General features: G+C 38.6%; 1 protein-coding gene across 1 annotated transcript; it reads right to left on the reverse strand.

Annotated features, from left to right (window-relative positions):
* Nucleotides 1-718: 718 nt before the first annotated feature.
* Nucleotides 719-11,338, reverse strand: HCF109 (high chlorophyll fluorescent 109). The gene is made up of 7 exons (XM_089150238.1): nt 11,114-11,338; nt 10,397-10,468; nt 8,663-8,883; nt 8,077-8,280; nt 4,650-4,865; nt 2,662-2,848; nt 719-1,606 (listed from the first exon to the last, which is right to left on the reverse strand). The coding sequence occupies exons 1-7, from the start codon at nt 11,292-11,294 to the stop codon at nt 1,302-1,304; spliced, it is 1,386 nt and encodes a 461-aa protein (XP_089006364.1). The 5' UTR covers nt 11,295-11,338; the 3' UTR covers nt 719-1,301.
* Between the last annotated feature and the right edge of the window lie 12,650 nt (nt 11,339-23,988).

Here is a 23,988-nt window from a genome sequence, read left to right on the forward strand (position 1 = left end):
GTTCCCAGGTTATGTCTGGATGTGGCTTGTTTCCAAAGAGCTCAACTTGCACCCCTGGTGATTTGCTTGGGATTGGCGCTGACAGAGGGTTGAGTTTAAAATCTGGGCTGAGCCGGGTGACATGGCAATAAAGAACTGGAACCCATTAGGATTATAATGTAACTCTTAATTGGGGACTGTCTTAGGCACGAAGTGTCCACATGAGGTAGTATTTTCATCGCCTCTGGAGGGAAGTTTGGTTCGAGTCATAGACATTAGGCATGAGATCAAAGGGGTGGGGTTTATGTTCAAAGTTATTTTTGGCCTTTTGAAAAACTTAACTTACATAGTGATTTTGTTAACTGATATATTTTCATCATTGAAAAATTAGATGGACCTCTTTTCGAATCGGGATCAAGCTTTCTCGGGTGGGCACTGGAGGGTTCCTGATATTTGCAGTCCCCTAAATGATATATTTTCATCGTTTGATTGAGAAATTACATAGATTACGGGCTGACTTCATTTTAGATGGCAACTCATAGGGTGGTGCTGAAAATTTCTTGTAATATTTTGGATCTCTCGAATACGGGCTCGAACTTTCTTTCCCACTTCTTTGAGTTCCTGAATATAGGGTTCCCCAAGGGATTGTGCATTGCGTTCAATAATTTACAAACCATCAAGCTGGTTAGCGTAGTGCATTCAATAATGTACCATTTCTCTATAGAAATTTCATGGGAGAAAGGAGACAATGCAAGAACCACCAGTGAGTTAACATTTTCCAATAAACCATGGAATCGCCAAATCATTCTATCTCCTTACTACTGTAACAAGTTTAGGACCAAGGTCTAAACGTGAGAATCACTGGAATCTAAGGAACACGAGAAGTTACTAACTTCGAACCCAAATTATCAATGGAAGATAAAAGAGCTAAGATTATGAATCACTACTTTTGTTTCAAACTTATCCACTTGGTTACTGAAGACTGCCATTCGACAGGCACTACTTTATGATGATGCCATTCTGTAATTTTCTACAATCAAGGGAAAAGATAGCCCACAGTGCCTGTCTTGTGACAATAATTGCATGTTCATACTCTTTCCAAGATAGATATACCTTCTTTGTAACGCATCAAATCTAATACCCTTCAAGGCATGAAACCAGAAAATGTGTTTCTCCCAACACAATTGTGTGTGCAAACAGCCCAACACCCCCGCCCCCGAAGCGTCATCATCTTATAGGAGGCAGAAATGATGTCCAAGTGAACATTACATACCCAACCATATACATAATTTTTCCTACAAAGATTTGTGAATCACAAACAGTTATATTACAGCACCAGCTGAAGCAGTTAAACTGTATTTGTATTTGAGGTATGCTTTAATGAATGGATCCAATTCACCATCCATAACAGAAGTGATATCATTTACCTCGTATCCTGTCCGCAAGTCTTTGACAAGCTTGTACGGATGGAATACATAATTCCGTATCTGCTGGCCCCATTCTGCTTTCACTGCATCTCCTCGTATTTGTTTGATTTCGGATGCTCTTTGCTCCTCTGAAATCACCAGAAGTTTGGCTTTCAAACGACTGAGTGCTTTGATTTTGTTTGATAGTTGAGATCTCTCTTCTGCATAAGATATAAAAGGAAACTGAAAGCAATTAATGAGATGCACAATAAGGAGTGCCAATTTGAAAGATGAACATGGCCCAAATAATCCATCCCAACTTATTTAATTAATTCTACTTTCTAGCTTAGAGTTTCGAATGCTAGATGCCTGGCAAAAGTTGTTCTGCCTTCTCACTCTTCTGTTCAATCGCTCCAATTTTGATTTTCAGACTCTTCATTAATCAATCTGGATTCAAGCATAGATTATCATTTTCTTAGCTACTAGATCAGTTTAATGTTTCCAAAATGCCAGAAGTTAATGCTGTCACTGGCCATGTCCTCTATTTTCATATCTGGATTTCATAGGGGCTCCATTCATCATATTACTCACAGCATCATAGATCTCCTGTATGGCTCTATCCTATTATTATGGTTTCCAACCAAGCTGTTGAGTTCAATTAAGTTCTCCAAACCCGGGTGTTTTTGAGGCCCCTTACTACCATGCCCCCAAGGAGAGTAGAAAACCCGGTAAAATGTGATCTCTAGGAAACTGGACCAGTTCCTTATAGTAAGGAGTAGCTCAATCCAACGGTGAAAACACTTGATGAGGCAGTGCCAAGCTTAATGTACATGAAATAAGCTTTTTTAACCGAATAGACTTGACCAAAAAGAGTTCTTAAAGTATGTATATGCAGCCCCCTCTGCAAAGAAGCAGAAAGTAACCAATTATTGATATTCCTTCAAGATATCTTCTATCTTTGGTAGAACTTTTCTACAAGCACAGAAAATAATATACAGCTCATGCATGTTCATAAAAAACAGAAACACGAAAGAACATGCAGCTTAAAGAATAATACATATTCATAGAGCCCACTTGAAGTTGGTGATTAGATGAACCATTTACTCAAAAAGAAGAAACTAAGTAAATTCTTGCAGATATTTTTCACCAGTACAACAAATTGATAGTAACTACTGTAAGGTTGGACAGCTTAAAATGGGAACTGGCCTAACCTGTAAGAGACACATACATATATACGTACAAAAGAATGTAGCAGAAGTACAGAAAGAAAGCAAACCTGTGCATCTAACAGCAATGCCAGTAGGGATGTGAACCATTCGAACAGCTGTCTCTACCTTGTTCACATTCTGGCCACCCTTTCCACCTGCTCTGGAGAAACTTATTTCCAAGTCTTCTTCAGGTATCTCAACATCCAATGACTCTTCAGGAAGAAGTGGCATAACTTCAACACCAGAAAAGCTAGTCTGGGATAGTAGATTAAAGAAGTCATATAGAATAAATAAATGATACAAATGTACACATGAACATAAATTTATAGATAATAGAATCAAGATGGTATCAATGCTCTAGCAATAGGGGTAGCATACTTTTCCCCAGATGAATTGTTTTTGATAATTTAATACTGAACTTTGGAAATCCATTTGGTCTAACATTTGGACAGTGTTGAGTCCTTGTTCAATCAAATCTAGTATATAAATTGAGCTAGGAGCAATGCATTATCTAAATAAATAAATAAATAAATAATTACACACAGACATATATGCAGAAATACAAAAGTTATAGAAGAAAGAAGAAACCATATGCTTCTTCTCAAAATTATCACATGGACCTGGGGCAAAAGTTTAGAATTTTCCTTCTGTGATTCAACCACATTATTTGTGTCTATATGAGTTATTTAGTTTAAGATGAGTGCCTTAAAGTGCCAATAGGAGCCGTTTGGTGACACACGAGAATTCCTTATTCTAATAATGATAGTTGCAACCACTCAAAACATTATCAGTGGACTGCCACCAAGAACATTATTCTGCAAGCCAGATATTGACTTTGCTGTAGACAAACTTCTGTGGGCCGTATCCCTCATGGAAAGCCAAGTGCAATATGGATGTCTAAAATTTCCTTGCTTTGCCAACAAACAAGGATGATAATAATCGTATAAATCAACTCTTTGCAGTATGAAATGCCTAACATACTCTCACCAGAATACGGCACTTATAATCCAGAACCTAGCAAAATCTAGGAGCTGCATCTCCAAAAAAGAAGCCAAAATTCAGTACAATCATCGTAATGAACACGGTGCCAAAGGCTTCCGGACTACCAGAGTCCCCTCGGGGGGGGGGGGCAGTTCTCCAGCGCAGCCTTACCCCTAACAATTATTGCTAAGAGGCTGTTTCAATTCCTTGACCTTGGGCTACAACTGGTGGTCCACCAACCACTGCACCAAGCCTGTCCCTATACAATCATCATAAATATTGAAGTAAAAACAACCTTCTTAGGTATCACCATTACGCATGGCTGTAAAGGAAATAAAACAGACCTATCAGATAAAATCATCAGAAAATGTTGAAGTCACCACTGCATATCTGGGAAGACTCATAATTATGACGGAAACAAAGGCAACCTAAGGCCGTGGCCAGGCGCCTTGTCACCAGACCGGTGAATTGAGATGTTCCAAGATTGGTGAATTGCCATAATTTTTGGTTTGCAAATAAGAAACCTGGCCTAGTAGTTGTAATTTGTAAAGTACGACAAACTCCCAAAATTGACCTATACATGGTGTGGTAAAAAATTGATGAAAGTGGGAACTTAAGTGTGAAGATAGAGGACAAAATGCCATGGTAATCGCCGCTTCATCCAACACAAATCTTAGCAATTCTTGCAGTTTAGACACTTGATTCATAGTGAAAGCCTAAATAGTATTTACTAAATTGAAGCAGTAAAAACCAAAATTTCAGCACTCAACTCTGAAACAGATGGCTGAACAAAATGTGGAACGTAAAGGCCATAAAGCATGACAAATTTGGAAGCTTAATAATATGAAATGGATGCATGCTAGTGCCTGGAAAATTCAATAACCCTAAGCAATTGTTGAAGCTATTCATCTCTACTGGCAAAAGATATCTAACCAATGCTACCACTGTAGCACACTTCTGATCATCAAATCATTTGAAAAGAACAGCCAGAATATCATTCTACTATTTCAGGACCCCCACATCAAACTTCTTAACAATTCAAAAGAATAAAAATCCAACTAGACAAAGTAGTTACCTGGCGAAGACCTTTTGCATTAAATGGAGACCGGCGGACAATACGATGTGTTCCCTTCTCCCCCGACAAATACCCATATGCATAACGGCCTTCTAGTTCAATTGTAGCTGATTTGATTCCAGCTTCCTCACCCATGGATTTCTCAACCACTCTTGTCTTGTACCGCTGTTTCTCTCCCCATCTCACGTACATCCTAAGCAGCATATCAGCCCAATCCTGCACTGGAAACAATTAAAAAATCTTAAACAAAAATGAAGTGTGAAAGAAACTTTTGCACAAGTATTGGCAGAAAAAGTGGGACTTAGAGATGATGGATATGAAATCAATGGCACATTAATTAAGTGCTCTTTATTCCATCTAGTAGGTCTTTTGGTCCAAATTAGACATAACTAAAAAGGCCATCATTGACTGAATATATACAGATTCTTTCACAAAGGCGTATCATGTATCTTCTAAAGAAAAAGAACTTGAAGACCTGACTGTCATGAACCCCTTACCATGCTTATTTTCTTACTCAAGACTTAATTTGCTAGATGATCAAAATGTTGAAGCTGCAGTAATCCTGTCCCAGAAACACCACACCTTTTATATCTTATTTCAATATTGTCTACGAAAGTCATGTCCCAGCACTACTGCTGAAAATAAATTGGCCAGAGGCCAGGAGAAAGGGGGGGGGGGGGGGGGTGGAGTGCAGTGGATCAGGGGAAGCGAGAGGGTCCATTGAGGAGGGGAGAGACAAAGAGGGTGTGATGCAGGTCAGTTACCAAATTGGCCAATTCCTCTTTGAAATCAACTTAGGGTTGATAGATATGGGTATTGGACCTTTGTTCAGCAGGTTTCTGTGGTCATGGGCCTATTCTTTGGGCCCATAAATTTAGTGTTTAGGCCAAGTAGGAAAATAGATTTTTATTTTAGTTTAATTGATCTAATTATGTAAATTCTGCCCAACTTAAGTTATACAGGCAGACTAATCTTTTTCTTAAGTTTTATTTTATTTAAGGGTCAAAGTCAGTCTAGGATATGATGAGGACTTCACATAGTTTAGTTATAAGTGTCTTGATTGAATTTGGATTAGTATGTCGAGTACAACTAGGATAGTCAGTCTTAAGGCTATAAATTGAAGGTCTGTGCTTGTAACAGAACTCAGATTACAGATTTGAGAAAAAAAATTAATGGAGCATGTTGCTGCCTAAGAATGAGGTGTCAGTAGAGCTTCTCATCAGTGGTAAGGCATCCCCATGTGATCGAGTAAGAAGCTAGGGTTTTCTATTTGAAGGATTCTCCTTCAGCAGTGTTTGTAGCCTGCCTCCACTTCTTTCCATCTCCATCACATCCCATTACAAGGTTTGTGTGACAGGTAAGTAACCAGTTAGCACTTAGCCCATTCCCCTTCCATACATTAAATTCTGTTTTTACAAACCATACCCCAGTCAACTCTTCTTTTTCTCCAAAACCCCAAAAATCCACAACCCTTAATTCCCCTCATCATAATTCTATCCCATAACAGTCCTATTATTCCACTTTCCTTACCACTCAAACTCACTTGTCGTCCTTTTCCCTATCCTAAACCCTAGTTCCTTTGCTGCCCTAAATTCCCAAAGCCTAATCCTAAATCTGTAACCTAACCCTAGACTACTTACAGCCCTAACCTCAGACCTATACAACCATAACCCCATACCTGTTCAAACCCTAGTCCAAGACCCTTGATCCCTTCCCAATTCCAGCATCCAGAGGGGAAGAAACCAGGTTTCGGATACCTGAAACATTCAGAAACAGAGGGGTCCTAATCTCATAAATGGGACCTGATTTATAATTCAGTTTTGAACCTGAGCTAAGACCTGGACCAGTTCTGACACAAAACCCTTACAACCCTAATTCTAAAACAGTAATCCTAAACCCTAGAACTTCAAATGCCTAGCTCCAGAATTACTTAATTTCCCTTCTAGAACCCAGACATTCTAATCCTAAACCTGTCCCTGTTATACCCCATCCAAGTGTTCTAGAAAACCCTAAAGAGAGGCCAATCCAAATCTTTTGTAAACCCTAACCCTAATTTACAGAATTGAGGAGCTCAGGTAAAAAATTGGTTATACAAACAAGTTTATATAACCGTAGTTTATTCATTGCTGATCATCTAATGATCTTGGAGGAACTGGCCATCATTCACTTGAGGCTACATCAGGGTAACGCGTTGCTGTCAAGGGAGAGGGGGACAAAGAAGGAGAAGGGACCATCGTGGAGGTGATGATGGGTGGGTGAAGCAACAACAGTCGGTAAAAACAGCTGAGATGCCTACTGTATCATCTGATGCTCAATAATGTGTTGGTACATAAGATTGAATTACACTCCAATAGTGTGGGCATCATCTTCTGAAAAACCAAATCTCCCTAAAAACTGAAAACCAACTCTAGATTCAGTTCTCCTGGGCCTGGGCCTCCAAATTGGTTCATATTAGTCCAATGAAGCTATTGCAATTGCACTGTACAGGGATCCAATTCACAGTCAAATCTCTCAAAAATTTTGTTTGTTGTCAACTCAAAGATATCCTCATGAATATAATCTTTTCTCACTTCGCCAAGTTGTTTACGGTCTATTCCTTGGTTTTAAAAACTCCTCTGAAAAGACTAATATGCTATCACTCCCTGCTACTGGAATAAAAGAACTCAAGTATAAATCCCTAAAAGAGCTATAGAGAAATCATTCAAAATTTCCAAAGTTTGCAAACTACTCCTACACCATCTCAAATATGTCTTGGATTAAATATCCATGAAAATTTTGAAAATAACCTTGTTTCTGGGACCCTTCACTTCCAAGAATACTGGGAATGCATCCAACTATGATCAGTACCACAGAGAATGCCGAGAACACTTACAACACCACCTTGATTATCTCAACTGCAGCAGGCATTAAGCTGGTAAGTTGTGGCTAGGAGATAACTTGGCATCAAAGTTGACTTGAAGTTTGTAACTGTATATATTCTTGTAGATAAGTAAGCGAATATTATGAGGCTATGACTACCCATTGGTTAACTGTTACAGTCCATCCTATTTATCACATCAGACAGTCTATTATTATTATTATTTTTTTTTTTTGCTTCAAATAAAAATATATAAATTAACAGGTAAAATGGTCCATTTGTCAGATGCTTTATGCCACTCATGGACGCTGGCAATCAACTACTTTGGATTGTTGAATCCACATGCTGCTTTCTCCACACAATTTAGAAAGAAGCAGTAAAAGAATTGCCTAAGATACCAGAAGCTCATGTCTGCCAGTATGACCTTGTAGTTGGAGTTGGCAAGTGCTATGTGCAAAATGGATTGACTACCAATGAACAGCCATGGAAGATACAGATTTCCACAAATCCTTGAAGATGAAAAACCAGAACATTTTCTCCTTATGTTAGAAATTGGAAGAACTATTATACCTGTGCATCGGTACCCCCTGCACCAGCTGTGATGGAGATAACAGCACCTTCTTTGTCATATGGTCCAGAAAGCAGCTGAGTCAACTCAAACTGATCCAAAGCCTTGTTCAAATCTCTAGTAGTATTGGCAGCTTCTTCAAGAAGTGCAGCATCTATCGATTCCATTTCCTCAGTTAACTTTACAATTGTTTCTGCATCTTCAACCTGCTCCAAGATGTATAAAACCACATGCATAAATAGTCTGGCAAAGATAGGCACGCGTTAAGTAATATATTATCTCATAGTTGTATATGTGAACCCAGAAATTCCCATAGAATCTCCCAGCTTCTTGAAGACAGGACAGTGGTAATAATTGTGGTTTAGCCTTTTCCTCCTACAGTTTCCAGTGCTTAAGGTATTGATATTTAGCATGCTTCTAGATACAATGAGAAGAACATGATTATTAAGTTTCTCAAAAAAAATCAGTGAGGATTTTATTACTATCGTATTTCAAAAACAGGAACTTTAATATTGTAATTAGCAGACACAAGCAGTTATAAGAAAGATCTAAATGGAAAGAAGGAAAACACCAGCGAAACAGACAAACCTGGGTTTTGAAATCGTTCAGAAGTTTGATTTTATCTTTGACATCTGTCAAGGAAAGCAGTGTTTCCTGTGCTTTAGCTCGGTCACCCCACAAAGAGCTATCAGCTGCCTTTTTCTCTAAAACTGCAAGATCTCCTTCTAACTGTTGCAGACCAGAAGATTCCCTAATCTCCTTGACTCGTTCAATTGTTGTTTCCACATCCTTTCGTAGGGTATAAAAATCTGTGGCCAATAAAAAAGATATTACTGAAATTCTGTTCAAGTGGTATCCAGGAATATACATCAACAAAAGTGAATGAATAATCTCATAAAGTTAAAACATTTTGTACATCAACAACTCTATGTATGACTATGATTTCTGATATAGGTCCCCACTGGAAATTACCATTTTCTGAGAATCCCCCAAACTAACATTTGGTGCTGAGCTATGAAAATGTTATGGGAGATCCCCTCACTGAACCTCAAAGTAAGTAGGTAGACATCTATAAAAGGAAGTCTTTACGATTGTAGTCACCTGTTCATTCTTTGTATTCCTTCAAGCAACAAATGTGTTGAGCTTAAACCTACTTTTTGGACAGTTTTGCTTACAGACACTTGTTTGCAATAAATAAATTTAGAAAGAAATGGCTTTCATTCTGTGAAATTTGTTTATATGAATACTATGGATCATAATTTCCAAATTCATCATTCAAATATAAGAATTTTGTAATCCATGATTCGTAAAATTTGGCTTCATAAAATTGATATTAAGCTTGGAAGGTCGTCCCATCTGCCATTTTCAGAAGGTCGATACAGGATATTCAGATACTGATGCACATGACAATGAAAGAATCAGATTGTGCCACTTATCTTTATTCTCCATTAGGAAACAAGATACATGGTCCTCAAGAACACCAACCAGATTCAGGGCTTAACTTGACTTCATCCCATCATCTAATTAATCTGCATTCTGCTCCAAATCAGGAATCGAAAATCGACTAAGGTAAACTTCTTTTGCATTTAATTGGTGAGCATGGTGAATCTATTTGTTCTTTGATATGAGATCCATAGGAAGTATCACAACAAGATCATAGCCTTATCCCTACTTAATGAGATCCGCTACATGGATCCTAGAAGAGTTGGAAGAAGAATAATAATAAAAAAGAAGGGTTGTTTTTTGGTTTTTTTAATAAGCTGGGACATGGTGATCTATATGCTCAAGCTTGAGGAGAAGTGTTGAAGATCATGGTCTCTACTGATTTGCTAGAATAGGATACATATGGTCCTATTATCATTATTTCTGTTTCTATTTCTATTTCTATTTATATTTGTAAGATCCCTATTACAATTATCTATCAGTCCTGATAATTCTTAGAATGGTTCTTCTTTTATACATGGGAGAGGGGACTGGTAACTGGTAAGTTCAAAACTTCCATCGTCTCGTCCCTCCATTTCTCTTGGCTCTGGTATTCTAGGGTTTCCTACCCTGTCACAATCTTCATACAGTTGTAGCAGACATGTCTACTTCTCATTATTATGATCCACCATCAAATTCATACAGAAGAAGATTATCAGTGAACATCTGGATTTGTAATTCCATCTAGTAGGAAATAATTATTACCTCCACTGATTCAATTTTATCTAACACATTCATATTTGTATTTCACAGTATTAATTATGATAAAGATGAAGAATACTCTATTCCTATGACTTTAAAAAGTTTCCATCAGCTGGCAAATTGAAACACTTGACATACCTTGCATTGCCCATTCAGCTGTTTCATTGCTGACTCCAGCACTTGACTGGATTTCAGGAGTAGCAAACTGCACTGAACAAACAAATAAGTATATGCATCAGCAACAACATTTCACAAAGCCTCTCATTAAAGAGGTTATCCAGAGCAGATTGAACAAACAGGATCCATAAATCAGGATCAAAGTTCTCAATCTACGCCTAAACGCAGGCCAATGATGAAATTAGCTAAATCAGAAACGAGGTGAAAGTCTTAAGAAAGAATACGTGGGAAGTGATAGACGGTTCACAGCACCAAACAAATTAGGACAAAATAAGCCCATCAAATTTCTTGATAAGATGAGCCAACCCATGAAACTCTTTCAGGGATAAAATGGACATACAATGTCTCAACAGTTGCAAACATGCTGAACAACCAATTTATTTGTAAATGCATCAAAAACATATGTCGTAAAATCCATCCCCGACAGCATTTATCCGGACAAATGGGTTCAGAAAATAATTTTACAGGCTCTCGATAAGTGCCCAAATACTGGACTATTAATGAAAAATAACATAAAATGAAAACAAGTGGAAGCCTCAAGAGACAGTTATTTGCAGTGACAAAGAATTCAAAGTAAGCTCTTTTAGACATACAACGCAGCATACATGGTGGTGAGGAAGAAACTGAAAATTCATCAAAATGGAAGAGTTACAGAGGAAAAGATGGAGCTTTACTCACTAAGCCGAGAAAACTGAGATGGGGTTGAAAGATTTCTAGAGAAGATGCTCGAATGCAATATAAGAGGAGGGGAAGAAATTATCCTTTGGGGATTCAGAGAAGTTCTGCTTTGTCCATCTGTGAATGTTAAACAAAAGGGCCGCAGGCCGAGAGACGTTGCAGGTAGACGCAGACACTCCATGGAGAGCAGAGAGCAGCGAAAAATGGAAAAATCTCATAAACCGATAAGGCATAAGTTTCCAGGAAATTACAGGATAGTTTTAACTTTTAAGTTCTTTTAACATATTACCCACTGGGATTGTTTGGTTGGAAGGGAAGTAAAGTGGGGGGAAGTGAAATTTTTTTTTGGGGGGTAAAAAGGGAGAAGTGAAATTTCATACCATATTTAGTAGGGCAAACACACCCCCAACCCCCTCCTACCTCCCGCTTCTTCTTTTTCACCTCCCCTGCTTCTTTTTTTTCCTTTCTTCCTCTTTCTCTTCCCCTCTTTTTTTCCTCTGTTCCCTTTTCCCCCCCTTTTTTATCCTTCCCTGTCGTTTTTTCCTCCTTTTTCTTTTTTGCTTTTTTCCGGTCTTTTTTTTTGTTGTTGCTTTTTTGTTTTTTCTGGTTTTGGTTTTTTTTTTTTGGGGTCTGGTTTTTTTTCTTTTTTTGTTTTTGCGGGTTTTGGGGTTTTGAAAAATATTTAACGGAAAAGTTAAATTTACAGAAGTTAACGAGGGGGAGGTGTTTGATATATTTGCTAGATAAGAGGGGAGGTAAGTGATATTATCCAACTAAGAGGGGGTGTAAGTGCTATTTGTCCAGCTAAGAGGGGAGGTAAGTGATATTTACCCTATTTAGTATTATATATTTTACATATAGTCTTCAAACAGACTCAATGTTTTGCTAGGGTTTGAGAAATCTCGACCCTATAAGAGTAGTTGTTTAGAGGGGTTTGGATGGTGTAGGGCAATTCTTGTGGGATATTTTTTTTCAGTACGTAGCGGAGCCTAAAGCCCAAAAACAAACAAATTAACGAAACATAGATGACCGAAGAACGCTCAACGTGAAGGACCTCCAAATTATCACTAGAGTGGTCCTGATAAAAAATCCTCTCCCCTTGTTGAAGCACTTGGAGCTTGGACATTTTATCGGCGACACAATTAACCTCACAGAAAACATGTCGAACTTCCACTCGATCTCTAGATTGAATTAGCATGAGGTATATCCAATGGCTGTGCCACTTGGAGTGGGATTTTGTATAGATATTCATATCTTAAGTAAACTTTATAATTTTCTGTGACAAAGGCATCTTCTCTATGTGGTTTTTGAGAAGTGAGTCGCAACAAGAGGTAGATCCAACAGTTGTGGCATGTTTTGTCTTCACTCACTAGACAACAAATAAGAAATTCATGAATTTTGAATTACTAGTTAATTGGCACATGAAAATGCATGTATGACCATCTATCTATAAGGAAGTGAGACAAAGAGATATTGAACAGTAAAAAGAAGGGTGAATAAAAGATTGAGAAGAAAAAAAGACTTATATTTCGAAGTTCAAATTGAAAGTGGAAACGGTAGAGGGTGATTGAGGGGGGAGAGTATTGTTTCCTTTCAAAAGCAAAAACAGCTAAACGACACTTGGGTTCTATTTTAGATTAATTACCTAAAGTAATTCTTCCTTGATAATTGGGGATAAGTGATGTAAACCAACTTAATTTTTAGGAGGTTTTAGGTTTAAGAAGATTGAAACCCACAATAAGACCATGTTTGGCCAGACAAATCTGGAGACTTCTTAATGAGCCACAATCCACCTAGGCCAAGGTTTTGAAAGCTAAATATTTTCCCAATGCTTCTTTCTCTGACCCCAAGACTTATGTTGACGAGGGTCTCAAATTTGGAATAGGATTATCTCTGTCTCTTCTCTTCTTAAACAAAAATTGTTATGGGTACTTGGAGATGGCAAAAGCACCATCTTTTGGACAGATCCTTGGATTACAGGTATACCAAATCATTCCATTCCTATTGTCTCTATGTTAAGTTCCTCATATATTTTGGTCTCTTCCATTTGTATTAGGAATGTTGAGGATGAACCGAAACTTCTACTCACTAAGAATGGCAACTTTTCAACCAAAAAAATGGCCCTTCTGCTCCTGTATCACCAATGATTGAAATAAGAGGGGGAAAACAATGGGAACTTTTTTGGAAAAATTCAACATCCTACCCAGACAAAGTCTTCTCAAGATTACTTAATTTAGGACTCCCTATTTCCTCTTTAGTAGAAAAATGGATACACAATAGAAGGAACTATTGTTTTTGCAATAATCATATTGAACCAGTCATGCAAATGTTCTTCTATTGTGAATGGATAAATCGAATATGGGTTGGGGGACTATTTGGTTTCCATATGAACCGTGTTCAAGTAGATTGTGTGACTATCTAAATTGAGATTACTTAAAGATGGAACACTTTCTTCCAGCTCATGTGCATTACCTATCATTTTGTTTGGAGGATTCGGAATAAATATATACACTTCAACTCCAAACCTAGCCCAATCAAGCTCGTTAAACTGGCATACCTTTGGTCACAATAATTGGAGAGACCTTGAATTCCACCAATCAGACCCACACATTTTTTGTTGAACTTTAAATAAGTCTCTCAACATTGTGATTACTCTTAAGAATAATACCTTTGTCATTGTAGGTTTACTCACTTGTGAAAGGAAAGGGCAAGTGGGGATCCAATTTCACTCACCAAGGATGTTGTTGGTTTGTCCACCAAGACGAAGTAGCTTATAGGCTACAATTGGAGATCCTGATGGTGGCCCTTCATCATGGAATCCAGGCAACAAGTTTTCTATGACTACATGTCCACTTTATAATCTCAAACTATCCATTTTTGGGAAACTCTCTTATCTATTCCTAAAGTTTCGTGGAATGCCTATTTTGCTCCTCTATTACTTATTGTAGCTAGGATTATAATGGCTTTCAAAGACCCGGTTCATTTCATCCGGGAGGAATATTACCTAAATTTTCTTCTTAGTTATATTTCAAATCATTAGGTTGTACTTTGTTATTTACCAAAAAAAGGTTGTATGCTTTGTTTCATGTCATCAGGAAAAAAAAAAAAAAAAAAGAATTATGTTTTTGATGTCATACAACCACATTTATGAGAGGAAATTTTTTTTCTTCTCTTTATGTGGGTAAAACATCCATGGCCTTTGCAATGACCTACAAGTGTGCTTTACACTCAACCTAAGAGAAAAATGAAGGCTTTCTCTTCCTCTTGTTCCTAAAGTTTTTCTCTCCCTCTTAGTTGTCTTTAGTTTCCAATGAAATCTTCTTCAATTTGCTTCTAGACCCTCTCTCTTGTTTCTCGGTCCCCAAGGGAGTTTGTCTGGTTGGAATCAATGGAAAATTCATCAAAGGGGCTTGGTTTAATGCTAAAGCTGCCTTTGGCCAAAACCATCTAATCCTCTTCACTTTTTGTCTCATCTCACTCTCTCTTTTCAACTACCACCCCTGGAAGCATTCATTCTCATTTGACTTGTCCCCTCTTTTTAAGGGACGAAAATGACTCAATTCCCATCATCCCTCTTTTCGTTTCCCTAAGGCTGCATTGTTTGCAAGGGTGGGGTGGGAAAAAAAACATGTAGGCCCCATGTATAGTGGGGTGAGGGAGAAGAGAAGGAAAGGAAAGGAAAGTGTGAAAAAGTATTAATTGTGGGTCCCACGTTTTACTTTTCCATACTTTTCCACAAAATCCCACACTTTTTGTGGGGTTTTGAAAAGGCTTGGGGGTGGAAAAGTTGAATTGCCACATTACCAGACAAGTTTCTCTCACTTTTCCACCCTAAGCAATCAAACAATTTACATTTTTGGGATTTAAAGGAAAAGTAAGAAAAGATTGCTTTCTTCAAGAATTTTCCCACCCCACCTTTATTCCAGCAAACAAACGCAACCTAAAGGTATCTCTATCTTGTCTCTTTCTCTTTATCTTGGTCTCTGGCTCCTTTTACTTCTCCCCTTCACTTCATCTCTCCTTTTCTTGCTCTCTTTCAATTCTTTGCTACTAGTTCTCCTTTTGCGCTTTGTTGAATGCAACATGCAAGATCGTCTAGTTTATCTCATGGCCATCAAAGAGCTTCTTCACTATCAGGTTTCCTTGGTAGTTCTTTGAAAATTGGCCAAGCCCCAATGTTTTGGTGAAGAGTTTGGCAAGCCCGACATTGCATACTGGTGTGCAACTACTTATGGCGTAGTACCTGCTTAAGGATTGGTTACAAGGTACCTCCCTAATAAGCATAGTAAAAGGGTTGCTCTTTAGATACGCAATGGGGTACCCACAAATCCCTACGATGCTTCTGGCGGAGAAATTGGCACTCATGTGGGAATGCAATGGGGCTACATTCCTCCTCTACTACAACAATGGTGCCATTGTTGCAGACTTTGTCTGTAAAGAAAAATTGGATACTGTTGTTCGCTCTATGGTGGTTGGCACCCTCATTCTGCACAAGATGATGACCCCTTTCTCGAACTCCTACAGACTTGGAGATCTAGCACCCTCCATGTCCATTTAGGTTCAACTCCATGAAATATGGGAAGATTACTACTCATGTCACATCCACCCAGTCGGTACCCTATCTGGCATACCCAAGAATGTGATCCACAGCCCGAGGATCAAGGATCGAGCAACCATGCCTCCCACATACACGATAACATAATCACGAACAATATAATCAATGTTTTAAGCAAGTAATAACTAGATCAAAATGGATAAGAAATAGATAATCAAATCAGATTGCGGAAAATTATAAGGTATCAAGTACATATAAAGGTAATCTCAAAAGAGAGAGAGAGAGCGATCAGAAGTCACTTCCTCTCAAAAGCAGCGGAAAGTGGTTAATTAAGTTAAGTTACAATTTCAGTATCAAAGAGTAAATCCATAAAAGTTAACGTCACAAGTCCAAGTTCCAGAATGACAGAAAAGGGCCTAAGCTAGGGTCTCCTCCATCTTGTATAAGGTGTCCTCGTATGTATACACAAAAGAAACCAAGCACGGCCTCTCCCATAACAAGGTCTGGCTAATCCTAGTACGGAGGGTAATCACCCTCGGAACCTTCACCGTAATCTTCGTAATAGCCAGGACCTTCACCGTAGTATGAGGGATCTTGCTCCGCCTCGTAGTAGGAGCCATCAATGTCTTCGGTACCTGCAGATAAGTCTAACAAAACAATTGCAAAAAAGTAAATGAGTTCAAAGAACTCAACAAGGCGAGTTGTTCCACAATACACAAATCATACGATACAAGTCACAATATGATGCAAGATGGTATGAGACAATAATGCAATATGATTCTAACTCTTGAGTATGCTAGTCTCTAAGGTAGACATGCTTTAAGCCATAGCACCATACTTCTTTAGGTCATCTGTCACTCCCCCTCAATCATACATGATATCTTGGGTCTGCCGAGGTAATTGGGTAAAGTGCTCATCAGAAACCATGGTTGGAGATTAGGTTACCACTCTCTCACATCACCATTGGTATAAGTATTGGCGCATGTCATGGCAAAGCCTAGCCCAATGCAAGTCATCTACTCAGTCGTATCAAGTTAGATCCGGATACTTCCCCTATGGCACCAACCAACTCGGTTCCATATCGTTCACACTAGAGTCACCGTATCCTATGGCTACAACCAACTCGTACTACGGACTCATCAACCCTATTGGTCATCCACAAATAGTAGACGGGAAGCTCTCACGTCCCCTCACGGATATGACTCCTGGTCTCGGGCTGCCCGTGAGCCCAAGTCTAACTATTTGCAACTCTACCAATAAATGGCCCCTAACGGGTATCCATAGCATGATCTATGTCCTCTCACGAGGTGGTTACCAGTCTTGAGCGTCCATCAAATCACAATATTACCACGGGTTGTTCGGTCTCAATACCCTTCCGATTTGGGTCTGATACAACAAGGATAGTCCTAGCCATACATCTAGACAATCCTATGTATGTCATCCAATGACCCGGGAAAGCGTTGGTGGACACCTTCGGAGAACATCCAATATTATTCCCTCCGATGTCCAAGGACAGAAGTGTCGGTAGGGCACTTCCCAATCCCAAGTCATACTTAGTCATTCACAAGCTCAATCTTATCATATCATACATGATCAATAATTCATTATATAAACAAAAGCATAATATAACATGATCAATCATATATGTAATCATAAAGAATAATTAAGCATGATATTCCGAATGACATGTAACATAATATTACTGATATAAAGTGCCTACAACAGTCATACATGACTAAGGAATACATTAATGAATTACATCTACTAAGTTTCCAAAGTAGAAGTAGATTCGCATAATCAGCTTACTTGGGGTAACAACCGTCCTTACCTTAATCAAGTTGGAAATAATACCAAGAATCACCAAGAATAGCCCAAAAGTCAGTGTTTGTACCCTAGACAATACATAAGCAACATTAGAGAAGAAAACAATCGAATCGGAGGTCAAACGAAGCAAATTGGCCAAGGATAGAGTTGTTGTCATATCTTGGTCGATCGGGTTGGTGATCGTCATGACTGTCGAGCAAACAAACGACGGGCAGAAATGGAGATTTGGCCCGAAACTAATCTTTCGGTGCTTCGATCGATATGAAACTTGGAGGGAATGATCATGGCAATATGAGGACACCACACACTAAATTTTATCATGATCCAACGGTCCAAATATGAATACCCAAATCAAAACCCTATGTTCCATATGCTAAACATCAATAATTGAATTGGAATTGATTGCAATTGTAAGGAATGATGGGGAATCAATTAAAGGAATGATAAGAACTAATTTAGAATCATGAATCAATAGTAATTCAAACCTAGTATACATTTACACATCAATTTGAATTAAAGAATATGTTGAAATGAAAGAAATCATGGAATTGCAATGTAAGTAATCATAATCATAGAAAGAATGACGTGAGATTGATGGAAATGAAAGGGGAAGCTCATGGCCAAGTGTTTGCAAGGTTGCAGCACTTTAGCCATGGTCCCAAGAATAGAAATTAATAGGGGATTGAGTAGATTAGAAGGAGAATAAGAGAATCCATACCTTGAAGTGATGATTGAGATGGAATGCCAATGATTGGAGCCAATAATCTTCACAAACACCAAGAGATGGCCTAAGGAATGTCACTCCTCGTTCTCTGGAGTGCCAATGATTAGGGTGGACCTTCCTTCATGAGTTTCAAAAAGGTAGGGTCAAAATGGTCAAGATTTTTATGATTTTTCGAAATTAACAACTGCTCATTAGGTGCTTCAACTAATTCAATCTTCTTCGATGCGCAGATTTTCACTAAACACTGACAATGTGCTCAAGTAAGGGGCATCACTGTCAATGTCTATAGGCTCTGGATCAAACACCGAATCTTCAACTATGAGGGTCCACAAGTCTCTTCTACCTCCACTCCGGGTCTTCGGACCTACAACAATACAAAATTTGGGATGGGTCAGGGTTAGGATAAGGCTAGATTTTACAAGTCAGAGAACAAGGTGGAAAAAGCTGCGACCTCCTTAGGAAAGATTGTAGCTGTACAACTAGATCTCAAAGTACTTAGACTCCCTATGATCTAGTAAGAGTCAAGCTTATCTTTGACCTAGATAGCCCCGTAGAGGTCGAAATATCCATCCGTAATGCTAAAGGGGAATTTTTCCAACTCAAATGCTTATTTGAAGTGAAGCTGCTATGTACTAGATGTGGTCGCTTTACCCACATAGATGGCTACTACACAACATGTAAACTTAAAGATGGCAGTGCGAATCTCGACTTGCCACTGGGGTTTGATTTTTGAAGGCCAAAACAAACTGAATCGTGTATGGCTGCTCGAAAAGGTTATCTACAAGATGCTTGGAAAATTTTCCAGAGATAAAAATGATGAAGCTGTCAAAAATCCAAGATGTATGTAGAAAATGTGTGACATTGAATGAAGAACAAGTCAACTCAGTACCATGTGAAATGTAAATTGCGATGATGTTTGAGATGATTGAAAGAAAGAAGCTGAGGAACAATCTGAGGGATATCACTTCTCCTCCCCCTTCTCTGAAGAACAAATTTTTGCACAAAAGAAAAAGCTAAAGGCAAGGTTGTGAGTATTACACCCCACCCGCAGGTATCGGTCCCTCCCGACAACTCGTGGGTGTGATCCACATTCACAAGATCCACAATTTAGCCATCAGTATTAATAAATGCACATAATACCAAATCAAGATCAAAGAACAATTCAATAATTAATATAAAGGAATACAAGTGTCCAAAATCTAATAAAAAGGTATGAATGTAATCTAAAGAATGATAAAAGAGATGTATCCAAAAGAGTATTTCAACAGAAGTAGAGAGAATCTCAAAATCTAATCATTAATTTAGTTTTTCTTGGGGCTGGCACTTTTCCCTTCTAATCTCTCAATAAAAGGACTCATTAAACCCTCTCTCATCCATCTATTCAAATGGTGAACCACTTGGATCCTCTTGCTGTCAATAGGTGCTATAAGTGTACTTCATGTACCCTCAGGAGGCTTCGTGTTATGCATCACCACTTCCCATTGACGTCTCTAGAGTCATTTTATTGGGGTTCTCCCAAATATATGAAACTTCTCCCACATCTGTATAGTCATCTGAAGAAAAAAGAGATAATCCACAAAGGATGAGTTCTGACAGCTCAATAAGGCAACAATCCCATTATATATATCAACATCATAAACATGATGATAATAATGATGAAAAGATGATATGCAATAGTATGGATGCATCTAGCAGCTAACCATGCAAGTCTCTAATAAGGCAAATATGCTTTAAGATATAACGCCAGCCCTCCTTTGGGTAGGTCTCATCACTTTGATCCCTCATAGATTGGCTACCTCTGTTGGTATCCTAGGCAAGGGGGTACGGTCCTCATCAATCAGCTATGGCTGGGGTTTAGGTCCACACTCTCTCACCACAACCATTGTCATAAGTACTGGCGCATGTCAAGGATTCTAACCCAATGCAAGATCATATGGTAACATACTACATGTGATCCAGATACCTCCCCTATGGCACCAACCAACTCGATTCAATACCCTTCTCCACTTAGAATGAGAATTCTCATGGCCCAATTACCTTTGTTGGACTACATTCCCTAATCTTATGGTCATCCACATATTGTTGGAGCGGATGCTCTCATGTCCCTTCATGACTCCCAAGCCGCTTATTCGACACCCATGAACCCAACCCTAACATGTGCAACCCTACCATTACATGATCAACAGTGGACCACTGAGTCTCTGCAAGTACTGGCTACTGCTGTAGGATGAAACAGAGTCAAGTCCCCATTATCACGGGTCATTCGGCTTCAATACCCTTGCTAAAAGGGTAGTAGCATGTAAGGGTATCTAATCATGCAGTCTAGACCTCCTAGGTATGTAATCCAACAACCATGATAGTGCTAGGGGCATCAGAGAACAATGTCCCATACCACAGTCCTTAATATCCCGAGCTTGGAATACCCAACAAAGATAACCCTCAATCATAGTCGAACCAAATTCATCATTCCATATTAACTAATGAATCAAATACATCCAACATCATCCATAACATGTCATCATCAAGTAGTCAATTTAAACTACTGTTACAATAGGTTATAAGACTACATACATGTTTAAAGTGATAGATAGTTTATCATATCATATGTCAAATCATATATGCAATTGTTACCTTACCTGACTTAGTGAAAAACTACTAAATAAATGTATTAAACCTCACAAATAACTACTCCCAGTAGACCTCAGAGATCACCTAGATTAGGTTAAGAAGTTTCATTAAAGTCTCAGATCCAAACGGAGCAAAAATCATACTGACATGGCCACTATGATCCAGTGGGTCGCTTAGTGCGAGTTGATTGGGCCAATCGACCGCCCCTCTCTCGGGTAGAATTCCAAGTTTGAAATTTAGACTTTTGATCATCCATCCTCGATCTGATTTTGGGGTGATTCAAATTCAAATTTCGTCCTTAGAACTCTAGAGAATTCATCACACTCCAAATTAAAGAAGATGAAGATCTAAAATCCACTTCATCTTATTCGAAAAAATCAGCCCTTGATCCTGGTATAGGAATCCATCTTCAGGTGTGATCTAGTCGAGATCACTATTGGGAAGGATTGTAAACATTCCAACTCACCACCACAGAATTTTAGAGGGAGGAACAACTCTTTAACAATAAAGAATTCAAGTAGAAAGAGAGTGTGCTTAACTAACCTCTAAAAGATCTGAAAGTCCAAGCAAGATCCAAGCCTTCTCCGTGATTCAAGGTTCTTCACCACCAACCACGTGTACACAGTCTCCTAACCATCCACAACAACCTCCACAAATAAAATAATGCGAAATTAGGTTGTGGGTGACTATTTATAGAGGGTTGGGGGCAAAACAGGGTTTAAATCCTACAACCAAATCAACTGGTTGCTTGGGGCGGTTAGTTGGGTTCAATCAAGTGCCTTAAGCAACCACCCCCCAGTACTTTTCAGTACTTGGGTGCTTTGCTCTTCAGGTTGATCTCCAACGCCAATTTAACTTAAACCAACATGTGGGGGGGTTCTTACCTTGATCTCAGACATCATCAAACTCGACTTGACTCAAGCTAGAAATCCATCTGCATAGTCCATATATCAGGGTTTCCACTGGATCTTCTTCCAGTTCCTAGTAAGGCAGGTTCTTCATCAACAATATCTAGATCCATGGGCTCAGGGTATGGGTCATGGACTTCAATTTAAATAGCCACAGTTTCTTCCGGCTGGAACATCGGGAACTCGAACTGCAATACGGATCCCGGGTTAGAATTACGGGGTTATTATAGTAATAATTCAGTAGTCAATGCCATTTATTTGGGATGATGAGGCTGAGTTTTTTTTTCGATACTGAAAGAAACTTAGTATTAAATGAGAGAACAAGTACACATACTAGTAGTATCTATGACTTCTATTTTTCCTTGATGTTCTATGGAGGATATATATGCTATATAAATAAGCCATTCCTGGATTGTGGTCTTGGTAAATTGTTTCAAACTAGGTTTCTTAATATTACAAAATATATTTATCAAAATTGGGACATAATCTATTGGCCATTTCGTGTGGTTTTGTAATGAGAGTAGATCAAGCACTTCCTTTTCATTGCTCCATATTTCTTCTACTTGTATATTGTAAGCTAGTGCTTTTTCTATTCCATCCATCATTCCACTTAGAAGAGCCTCCATGATCTTTCCCTTCTTTAGTCCTCTTGCACTGACATACATTAGGTGTCCTTCCCAGAACAGTCCCACACTCCATCCAGTACTATCTAGTGCTGCATTATGTACCCCTGCACACATCAACATTGGTAAATGGCTTAAGTTAGTTATAGTTTCGCAAAAACATGTATATGGTTTAGAAACCATCATCTCTCTAGGTGTGGACCTAAAGGATTATTTGTGTTGGGTTCTAGAAATTGGATCCAATTGTAAATGTTGAACATCACTTTTTCTGCGTCGGCCGGGTTTGAGCTTCTAAAAGATTTTTTTGTTTCTTTCTTTCCAAATGAAATAGCAAGTGATAATAAAGACCGATACTACTCATTTCTTATTAGCTTTATCTTGCCTAGGGTCAGAAATAAAAGAGTTGCACAAATCAGTGATTGATGCCTGTGTCAATCTCTCTGTTTTGAGGCCTAAGGGTCTTGCTGCCCAAATTCTTTTTGTCCATTCACAAGATACAAAAATATGCCAAAGGGTTTCAACACATTTACCACACAGCTCACATATTGGAGACATTAAGGTCCATTGGGCAAGTATCTCCTTGATGGGAAGTCCTGTAATTTATCGACGCCAAAAGAACGTCTTGAATTTCGGGTGTAAGGGTAGTTTCCAAAAGAACTCCCACCAATTGGTGAGTGGATTGGTTTGAGATAATGTTCTCAAACGAGATAGAGATTTCCTTTCCAGTTTGACAATAAAATCTCCATTGCTTGAAAGAAGGGATATCCAAGCATCATTATCAGCATTGAGATTAATATTTGAAAGATAAAATGATAGAGAAGTTTGAGGAGAGGTGACTCCCTATTGTCAAGATTGACTGAGTTTCTCACTTGTGCCACTGTTGAGTTTCTTGCCCACCTTTCATTTTCCAGAACTTGATGGAACCTGTGATCTGGATTTTCAATCCATGGATCAAACCAGAAAGATGTGTTCCTTCTGTTTCCTACTTTTCTCCACACCATTTTTGAAAATCTGGTAACACTCTGCATATGCTATTCTATGTCCATGACCCCTTTTTTTTTTTTTTTTTTCCATAACTTTCGGATAAAAAACAGAGCTGTTTGGAAAGTATCTTGCCTTCAGAGTTTGTACCCACACTGTTTATGGATTCTTGAGCATTCTCCAACCTTGCTTTAGTAGCATTGCTTTATTTATGTCCTCCATTTTTTTGAATCCCAGTCCTCCAGTTTCTTTAGGTTGACAGCATCGGTCCCATGAGATGAGTGTAAGCTGTTTTTCCTTGGCCGGATTTCCTAGCCAAAACCTTTGGCATAGAGAATCGATTTTTCTACACACCGTGCTTGGGAATTTAAAGCACTGCATGTGGTAGAGGGATTGAGCTTGACAAACAGATTGTAACAACACACTTCTTCCTGCAAATGAAAGACTTGTTGCTTTCCAGTTCGCCATTTTCTGCTTCATCTTGTTGATGATGAAATGGAGATTCTTCACTTTAGATTGACCATGAATCAATTTGATACCTAAGTAAAGTGAGTCTTTCCCCATTTCACTGATCCCTAGAGTGGATAAAATCGAGTTTTTTTCTTGATTGGGTACATTTCTACTAATGTAGG

This window comes from Hakea prostrata, chromosome 3, assembly GCF_041222555.1.
Source record: "Hakea prostrata isolate BN-2017 chromosome 3, UWA_Hpros_2, whole genome shotgun sequence".
Lineage (NCBI taxonomy): Eukaryota > Viridiplantae > Streptophyta > Magnoliopsida > Proteales > Proteaceae > Hakea > Hakea prostrata.